Source organism: Lolium rigidum, chromosome 5, assembly GCF_022539505.1.
Source record: "Lolium rigidum isolate FL_2022 chromosome 5, APGP_CSIRO_Lrig_0.1, whole genome shotgun sequence".
Classification (NCBI taxonomy): domain Eukaryota; kingdom Viridiplantae; phylum Streptophyta; class Magnoliopsida; order Poales; family Poaceae; genus Lolium; species Lolium rigidum.
Window position 1 is genome coordinate 242,822,999 of NC_061512.1, and position 10,397 is coordinate 242,833,395.

The 10,397-nt window shown below is 44.2% G+C and overlaps 1 protein-coding gene across 1 annotated transcript; it reads right to left on the reverse strand.

Annotated features, from left to right (window-relative positions):
• LOC124657359 (protein HAPLESS 2-like) lies at positions 1–6,729 on the reverse strand. Its single transcript, XM_047195926.1, has 18 exons — positions 6,535–6,729; positions 6,305–6,448; positions 5,728–5,816; positions 5,085–5,124; positions 4,822–4,879; positions 4,689–4,749; positions 4,090–4,168; positions 3,366–3,500; positions 3,093–3,290; positions 2,897–2,977; positions 2,716–2,816; positions 2,095–2,212; positions 1,743–1,775; positions 1,448–1,541; positions 1,216–1,337; positions 780–871; positions 561–664; positions 1–455 (listed from the first exon to the last, which is right to left on the reverse strand). Exons 1-18 carry the CDS (start codon positions 6,727–6,729, stop codon positions 1–3), a joined length of 2,199 nt encoding a protein of 732 aa, XP_047051882.1.
• Between the last annotated feature and the right edge of the window lie 3,668 nt (positions 6,730–10,397).

Sequence of the window (10,397 nt, forward strand, 5' to 3'; positions counted from 1 at the left end):
CTACACCGCCCGGGAGTGGTGCCGGTCGCGGTCGCCCCCGCCGCGCCTCTCGCGATGCCCGCGCTGCTCCTTGTATTCCACGCCGCCACCATCCCTCTCCCGCTCCCTCTGTGGCGCCTTGCCGTGCCGGTGGTGCTTGTGACCCCCGTCCCTGTGCTGCACGCCGAGCGCTGGGCTGCGCCGGTGCCGCTCGCCGCCCTCAGCCGCCGCGTCAGGCTGGCCGCCGTGACGATGGAGGACGTGGTGGTGGTGGTGGTGGTGGTGGTGCTGGCCGGGGACGCCGCTCCTGGGCTTCTTGTGCGCGCGCGGGTGCCGGTTGTGGTGATGGTGGCCGGCGTGGTGGCCTCTCCCACGCTTGGGGTGCGCGGTCTCCGGCGGCCCGAACACGTCCTCCCACCAGTCGTACAGCGGGTCGAAGAGGCCATTCTGGTGGAGAAGCCACAGGAGCACCGCAACTGCAGGCAAACATGATGATAACAATTTTGCTTGGTGGCAAGCGTTGGCGACGTGAAAAGGCTGGGTTCAAGCTTGTAACTTGATGCGATGAGATGCGTACGAACCTGTGGGCAGTAAGCAAAGCAGCAGGCCGGCCATGACGAGCCAGCCGATGCAGATGTACTGGATGTGGCAGCTCAGGTCGAAGAAACTCGAGCACTTGGTACTGCTCCATGGGAAGAGATTAATGAGCTAAAAGGGTCAGGAAATTACAGACGAAGTGCGATTCGAAAGAAGAGAGCCAAACCAGAATAAACATTGGTCTGTCGGAGGAAATCATGTACCTGCATGATCTGCCAGTGAAAAAATCAACCACACTGTCCCACGTGTTCAGCCACAGGTCTTTGATGGCTTCAAAGAAACCCTTGACGCCGCGCTGGTTCGGTGGACCAATCTACATGGTTTTCAAGGCAACAAGTAAACAAACAATGCTGGAGCCAACATTTCTCATGACAAAATAAAATACAGATCGTGTGAAGACTGCCAACAAATTGGATTGCTCAGGACGCTAAAAGATAAACATAAATGTCACAAAAGCTCGGGAAGCTGCTTATTCACAGATGGTATAGGAAACTGGATGACACAAATATCTTTGATGTCAATAGCTTATCAAGGCAAGAGGTACACACACCTTGAAGATCGGAATGAAAGATTATTTGCAGATTAAAACTATATTGATGCGCTTATTTTAACAAGAAACAAAAGCTAACAAGTCCGAACGGAATCAATACAAGAGCGCAAATATTTCCGAACCTGCGTTCCATTGTCAAAAACCGTAGCTGTAGTTGCGAACTGGCATTCTGCTCTGTCAAGTTCACTGAAATCCGACCCTTTCAAAATAGCTGCAATTGACCAGAAGCAAATCCCATGTTAATTCCTGAAACATGTTACTTCCTCAAACCTGAGTTTCGATTTAGAAACAATGATGAGCTGCCTTCAATTTCAAACTCACTCGTGCATCGATATTTTGATGCTTGGTCGGTTGACGAACGCAAATAGAAAGAGCGAATAAGCACTTCATCAGGTTTCATGATGAAGAATTGCTCCTGCAAATGAAATTACAAAGTAGCTTCAAGGGAAGAAATTGGATAAGCATATAACTAGAACAGGGAACTTTGATGATGGATAATTTAACTGTAAAAATTGGATTCAGACGCAAATAAATTTTAGAATGAGATGAAGTGGTGGAGCTTGTCAATCAAGAGAAGATTATAAAGGCAGAAAATATGAAGAGTGTGTACTGTTACCTCCACATAACTGATGCCACTTAAGCAGTTGAACTGTAAAAGGAGTGAGCCACTCAGCACATTTCAGGAAAACTTAAGAGGCCAAGTAAATATTACTATACTAAAAAGAAATTGTGTTACTAGTAAAATATATCACAATTAAATAATTTGGTGTGACAACCTATGTGGGTATGGAAAGGATATCCATGCAAGGACAGCACGGAGGATGGATAGGAAATTAGTTCATAAATCTATCTTCTTTGCAGAAAATAAATAATGCAACTAATGATCTATGAAAAGGTTGCTTACTATGTAGAAACACATATGAGAAGGTACTTGCAAAGAAAAATGTAATTTCCATGACGATTCATACCGTCAAACTATATGAAGCTTCCAGTTTGCCAATGTTCTTAATTGTAACCTGCGCAGTACCAACTTGACTTAAGGCTTCAAATGTAGGGACATTAATGCTAATTATCTTCCCCGGGCTCCTGAAATTGAGAAATAAGTGTAAGGTATTACATGTACAACTATATCATCAAAACAAGGTCAAAAGGAACTTCCAAAATTGTTCTACCTCTAAGAGGCTAGAAATCCCCAAATTAATTGGAGAAAAATGGGAAATGTCTACTCTGCTTATTTCAATGGGTCCAGATTACAACAGGACAATTAAATTTCCAATCAAAAGCATTATAGTCGACAGCAAATAAATCCCTCTTTACCTCATTCTACAAATATGCATATAAATCACAATATCTAGCACACAATTGCACCTGGAACAAAGAGAGTTTCTATAAAGAGGTAAAAACAAGTTCTGAGCAGCATGGTAAGGTGTAACACTGGAATAAGAAATATTGTTTCCCTAAAGTTTGTCCAAATGCCATACATTTAAGATGTTGTATTCGAAATTGTAACAGCAATTAAGAACAGGTTGTGCTTGTACTGTAAACCTAATTGTAAATGCATATTAAAAACGCATGAGCATGATCAGTACCTCTGGTATACATATTCTATATCATCAGCGCTCAGCTCTATCAGCAAGTTGGTATTCACAAGTTCTGTGATTCCAAAAGAGAAGGTCTGAACTCCTGCATGCTGTAACAGGTATGTATCAAATGTGTTGTCCAACACTAGCATAACAATGGGACTCGAGAAATAACTGGTGGGAATTTAACCGGATGTTGGTTGATCCTATCAAATCTTCCCTGCACAATATACTGGGGCTCTTGGTTTCTGTTTATCCGGTTGTCGTCAGCCTGATACGAAAGGTCAAAAAAAAACTCAAGACTAAAAATTTCCAACATTAACATATCATGTTTCAGCAACAAACTTGACATTTGTGACCTCAAACTTGATAATACAACATCTTACCTCCCAAAAATTCCAAAGCTGATTGTACAAGCAACTCCAAAATGGTGATGAACATAAGTTAGGCTGGTTTCTGTAGGCCTCATACCCAACACCAATCTTGTTGCACTCAAGACCGTCTAATGTAAACCGTACTCTCTCCAACAGCATCCACCTGGAGAAGTCATCGCCAAGATCTTGCGGTTGACCATCACCAACACCCTTCAATATGTCAGATACAGAAAGAAATTATGAAGTCACGTGACAGCTATATGCCTATCATAATTTGCTGAGTACCTTTCTTGGAGTCACAAGATAGAAGTCTTCGAATGTTGGGAGACTTTGATATCTAACATAGTCACCAATGAGATTTACTCTCAGAAAGTTGTCTTTAGAAACAACTGTTTTATTCTCAGGACCAACAATAACCTCCTGCCGTGTAATGTGAATTTGGTAAGTTACACTAATACAGTACTCCCTCCGTCCGAAAATGTAAGGCGCCTAAGCTTTAGTCAAAAGTCAAAATATTTTAAGTTTGACCAAATTTATACGTAAAAATATAAACAATCACAATGCCATATCAACATCACATAAATTCACCAGAAAGTATAGTTTCTCAAAATGTCCATTTGATTTGTAGATATCCATGTTTTTTTGTATAAACTTGGTCAAACTTAGAAGATGTTGACTTTTGGCTAAAGCTTAGGCGCCTTACATTTTGGGAGGAGGGAGTATTTCGGAAGTGATTGTCATACTCAAAGTCCAAAACAACACATTGGATATTAGAATACCAAGAAATGCCTTTAACAGCACATTGGATATCAGAATCTTAGCCCTTAAAAGGACACAAGATCAGCAAATAAAAGCACAGCAAACTAAGGTTCCCAAAATTGATAGGACTCCAGAAAAGGCATGTTAAAATATAATATCATTGTCAAATTAGATGAATTTGTGTGTGCTAAATCGTGCTAACATATTGTCAGCATATACATAAGTAACAGTGCAGAATTCCCATTCCTACCGTTACAGAAGAGCCTTTCTTTACTTGTATTCTGATGCTGTAACCAATTGACCTTGTCCCAATTCCAAAAACATGATACCTGTTTAGAAGAAATGGAGATGCACAAATTTACTCGAATTTTTACCTGAACAATGACCAAAAGAACCATGGGAGGCTGTGAATAGCATATAAATTTGGCACAAGCATATAAGTACTCACATAGTCATGTACTTCAAAACAAGTAAATAAACTACTCCATCCGTCCTAAAATGTGTCTATATACTTCCTTATCTAGACAAAGTTGAGCAAGTTATTTTGGGATGGGGGGAGTAGATCACATTTGTTCCCCAATATGTGAAGTGCCTACTTGATGATGTTAGCAACAAAAGAGAATATAGATATGATTGTGTCAGACTGAAATGGGACAGTAAGAGATAAGGATATTGTGTAACAAAGTAGGCTGGCCTCTAGTCAAATCATAAAGGAAGATAGAGATTTTCCAATTCAAACTGAAAGTACAAAAGTCATAGGTAGCACACAAGCTAGTGAACTCAGCAGGTGGAGTTATTAAGGTAATATTGGTAAATATTACAATGATAAATCACAGTTAATGCCCATACCAATCACCTGGATAACGTACACAGTGAGCCGTATTAGCTTTGCCTTTAAACATTTTGTCAACTGCAAGGAAGATGTGTGTGAAAAGCGTAACACAATGTTGTTATATTGAGAATGCAAGAATGCCTAACTTACAAATTGTTCCACAAGAAGAAGCAACACGGCGATTAGGCCCACATGGACAACAAACCGGCTAGTACAATGTCAAAGTGTAGAGGAAACATTAGATTTCAATGAAAAGTGATATGACATCCATTGCACAAGCGTGTTGGCAAGAACTTCATATCTTCCTTTGTTTTCCTTAATATGTGTCCAGCCATTAAAAACTGGCTGGTTCAATATTGTCTACTACTTAAGACACTAAGATAATAAGGATGGCAAAGGAAAATGTGCCTCACCTCAGTATGCTCAATTATGTGGCCGTTCTGATCCCGTAACCTAATCATATTCATGAAATAAACATCATTAGTAATGCAACATATGGAAATGTCAGAGAAAAATATTGGATCCAGAAATCTAGCGAAAGTCCATGGATATGAGTGGCAATGAAAGTTAAAAAACTTTTGTGAAGGGGTACTGCAAGTTACTTGTTACCAAACTTCCAGGTTTAATTACCAATTAATAATAATTACTCCAAAGAAAAAACACTAGCTATGCGCAGCTAAAATGATGTGCTACATAAATGTACAAAACAAGAGTTGTAATCACTCCAGGAGTGCCACAACACAGATTATGGAGGTGCTAAAAATATAAAGATGAGGTGCTAAAAATATAAAGATGTTAGCCTTGTATATATTTTGTTTTGTTCTCTCTTTTGTTCTTCTCTTGTTTCTTTGTTTTTTGCCTTCTTCAGTAGCCTTGCTACCAATGCTGTAACTTTCCCGTCATCTTGACGGTCTTCTTTTAATATACAAAGACACACGTCTAGGCGTGTGTTCGAGAAAAAAAAGTGTGTAATGATGACGATCTACCAATGGAACACCTCCCAGAAATATTGATGATACCAACCTATCAACTGGATCGAGTGCCTAAGTGCTTTACCTTTCACATTCTCTAACAACATCGGCACCAGCATCCGATTCACATTTACGGGTCCTGGAAAACTTTTCCTCTGGTCTGTAAGCAACATCCTGAAGAAACGAAAACAGAAAACAAATCAGTTCTCAGTTCACAAGATTTGTTAAAGCATAGTGGTTACTGGTAGGCAACAGTTGATACTATCAACGACATAACTAACTTTTTCATTACAACAGTATGCATATCAAAGAAATCAGACAACAAAATGCGGACGACACAAATGGGACAGCTATAAAAGTATGAGGACATGTAGACCAAAGAAACACCCTGAAAAACAGTCCCCGTCCATCAAGATTAAAGCATATGGAATGGCATTCCAATACTTCCGAAGCTTGGAAACCCGCAGAGTTGCTTCCGACTTAGAAAGTTAGAAGTACTCCTACCACGATTAATATCTCTATGGTGTGCTCATCCAAAATTACTAGGGACCGTATCCAACTTGCTTCCGAAATCAGAGATAACTTGAATCTGGAACAATGAATTCGTACTACATTTGTGCTGTTAATAAGGGATTAAGGGGAACACGCAAAGGGCGGTTTACCCTGATGTAGGAGAGGTCGTAGATCGCGTAGGTGGCGGACTTGTTGATGGTGATGACGGGGGGATCCCGCACCGTCTGCATCGCCTGCATGTCGTTCTTCTCCACCTCCACCACCTGCGCCACCAGCGACGCCTCGCGGCCGTTCTGCATAGCGCACCCCAAAAACAAACCGTCAGTAAAACGCACGGTTCTGCGGCTGGGGAATCGGGACGCGAGGAGGAGATGCTTACGGAGCCGCTGGGGACGGCGAGGTTGAGGACGATCTTGTGGTCGCAGGCGAGGCTGCCGCCGGCCCCCGAGTCCAGGGCGCAGCGCTCCAGGCGGGACTTGGAGAGGATCTCCACGCCGCCGGCGGGCACGAAGATGGCGGCGAGGAGCAGGAGGAAGAGGAGCGCGGCGGAGGGGACGGTCCAAGCAGGAGCCATCGGCGGTTGCCGGCGCGGTGGCGAATGGGGAGACTGCGCGGCGAGTGAAGTGGGGATGAGTTGTAACCGGCGAGCATCCGGAACTGCAGGCGCGCGGTTTATTTGCATTCCCTTCAAAATGGCGATTTTTTTAATAGTATTACGTACTTAAATTTGAAATTTGAGCTAATTACACTACAGGTCAAGGAACTTGCATAGCATGTGATAGTTTGGTCCTACTATTTGTAAAAGGTGATAAGCTAGTCCAGGAACTTGCAAATTATCGGGTTCAAGAATGGTCCTCGCCAATCAGAAGCCGCCATCTGGCATCCACGCTGGCAGTTTGGACGCGCTGGCCTGTGTAGTTTTTGCTGATAACCCCTGTTGTTTTCGTTTTCTCTATTTCTAGTCTGTCTGAACTGCCCGTTGGATCGTTACAGGTGTCCTCGGTAGCGCGTCGACTGCACGAATCTCCAACCCTAGTCGAGAGAGCTGAGCTGAGACAGGAGCAGCGGCGGGCGGCGAGACAGGAGCGCCGCAGCTGGTCGGCGAGAGGAGCGAGGGAGGTGCCCCGCGGACATGACCTGCACCGTGAGCTCAATGGCGTCGACGGTGCCCCGTGAGCTCAATGGCGGCGGTGGCGGAAGCAGATGGGCAGAGGAGGAATGGAAGGAGGCGGCGGTCGTCTACTACCCCACGGCGACGAGAGGTGCTGCCACGCCGACAAAGGTATAAGCTTCTTCGTCGTCTCCGGCTATTTCCCCTTTTGTGCCTTCCCTGTTCCTAAATTCTTCTTGAACCAAAATTATGTACACAATTTTAAACCAAATTTGTTTTTTTTAATTCGTAGGAAAGAATGGATCAATTGGAGAATGATGGTGTGATTAGAAGCAGGAATTCTAGAGACATTGAGAAAGAAAATAAGCAGTTAGTGCAAAAGCTTAATGAAATGGAAAATGAGATAAAGAGAAGGAAATCTATGAAGAAAGAAATGCAGAGGGCACACCAGCAAGATCTTAGAAATAGAGATAGGAGAGAGTTTATAATGTTGACAGTTGTAGCTTGTTGCTTGATCTTGTACTGTGTTTATGCTTTGTTCATCAGGGGCTTTGTGTGAGCCATTTTTGTATCAATGTACATGTTTTTGGTGAAATAAAAAATTGTGCTGTGAGAATAAATGTGTGGCAAACAATGGCAGCAATTGGATGCACATCAGATGATATTAAGCTTTACTTGATAGCACAATTCTTCCATGGCAGTAGTTGATAGCACAATGGCTATAAATCCAAATTACATAAGTACCACATCAAGCATGATTAATTGATAGCACAATCTAAAGTAAATAAGGACAAAAAATGATGCTTCTCTCAGAATTATCACACACCATATTATGACAATATGAATCACATCTAGATGTCATCTAGTGATGGTGCGTTCTGGCTTAGTTGCATCTCTTGTACATTCATCTCTGGGATGTATTCCTCATTTAAATCAAGGAAAACATTGTCATCTCCAAACATGAGGTAGTAGAAACTGTCGTGTTCTGTATCCTCTATTTGTCCTCTCTCTGCCTACAGTAACTGGTGCTTGTGCTAGCATCTCCAGGTCTGTATCATGTATCCCACTTGTGCTAGTGATGAGGACATCCCTACCACACTACTACCTCCGTCATTGCAAGATGAAGATGAAGCTGTTGTGAAGCTCAAGTCCAATGAAGTTAGGATTGGACCTATTACAAGGGCTCGTGCGAAGCTACTTAAACAACAGGTGAACTTGTTCCTAAACGATACTTTGATTGATGAGAAATTTATACTACCTAAGTCTTGTTACTTATGTATGATCAGGTATGAAGAGGAGACAAGCATCGCACGAGGAGGAGAGGAGCAGCTGAACGTGAAGATGGACGTGAAGCTGGACATGGAGCTGGACATGAAGACATCCCATGGACGCGCGAGGGAGGAGCGGGAGGCATGCGCGAGAGGAGACGTCACAGTCCAGGCCGGCCCAGCACCCGGTCAGACCGGCCGCCACGCCGGCGCGCCCGGTCCCTGGCCCGGTCCAACCGGGCGGCACGCCGGATCCAACCCGGCGCCAACCGGGCGCTACACTGATGCCAACCGTGCGGGTTACTGCATAGCAGTTCCAGCCCGCGGTCACCACACGGTCCCTGGCCCGGTTTGAACCGGACCGGCCGGTCCCAGGCCCGGTCGACCGGCCCCCAGACCAGCCAAGTCCGAGTCTGTCTCGACCAGATCTATTTTGGGTCGGTTATTTTCGTACTTTTTCGACCTGAGGTTGTCCCGGACGCCTATATAAGTGCCCAGGATGCCCCCCAAAGTTGCTTTAGACCATGTTTAAGATAAACCCTAGTTCTTAGTTGTTTGTTCTGCAAAACTATTGAATCCCCTACACCATATTGCTTGATTTGGTGTAGATCTGAAAGTCTTGTGTAATCTGCTGTTCCATTGGGAATTAGAAGGTTGCAACTTACCACTTCGTGGTCGGCGGCTACGTGCGCAAGTGTGTGGAGTTGCGAATATCTTGCAGGGTTGAGAGCTATTGCATTGACGAAGGGGACCAATCGAGAGATCTCGTTGCATCATACAAGTTATCATCCACTTCATCAAGTTACCTCCGTTGTGTTCGCCCCGTGATCATCATCACCACCGTTGCTTACTGAGAAGATCGGGCCACCCCTTATCATCTTGGTATCAGATTTCAGTGTTTCCTTGGTAAGCCATCCATAATCCACCCCATAGTTGAGTTGTGAGTGTTTCCTATCTAGAAAAAGCCATAAAAAAGTTAGGGTTAGGGTTTGCCATAGCCTTAGATTGCACTAATTTCGAGTTTTAGTTGCTTTTCGTAGTTGTTGTTGCGTATCTTTTCTTCCATCTAGTATTGTTAGGGTTTGTGTTTCCGCTTTCATCTAGAGTCAGTTTTTGTTGCTCCGAGTCCACATAGCATACAATGTGTTTGTCCAAACCATAGCCACAGCCTTTTCGATATACGTGACCAGGAACTTTCCCAGAAGAAACTAGTTTTACCGCTCGACAGGCTGCTCATTAGGGTTTTGGTGCTTCGCATTATCTGTTGGCCGTGTTATCAAGGAGTTGACTCATAAAATAAAAAAAATTGAAAATTGAAAAGAAGCAAAAAGAGCTACATAGCTGTTGACGTCAGAAACCCACTGGCGGGCAGAGACGGGCAACACCGTAGAGCCGGGAACAACTAGGGCTGCGGCTGGCCCTAGTCCCTCTGAGCGACGGCCCGCAAAGCCTTCTGGTCGCACGCACCGATGTTTATCACAAGGGCGTGCCACCTGACCTATACCTGGTCGGGAAGGTGTGGATGATGCCTCGCTTAGTTTCTCGCGGGGCACACACGTAAACGTTAAATACGAGCCTCGATCGGCTCTCGAGTTATCCCGTGAATCGGCTCAAAGAGCCGATCCACCCATGATTCAGATGGGGTGTCCGAATATATGGTGGTCCTGCTTGATCAAGGTAAAGCTAATGAGATCTACGACGATGTGGGGTTTTCACCGCATAATCGGATCATCCTACTCCAGGTTGGGCCTCGCGGCCACGCACGGTGATCGTAAGCCGATCCTAAACAAGGCCTAAAAACCAACACGAGGTTGATCCTCGGAACATCCTGCTTAGGGCCAACGAACGACACCCTACGTGCCG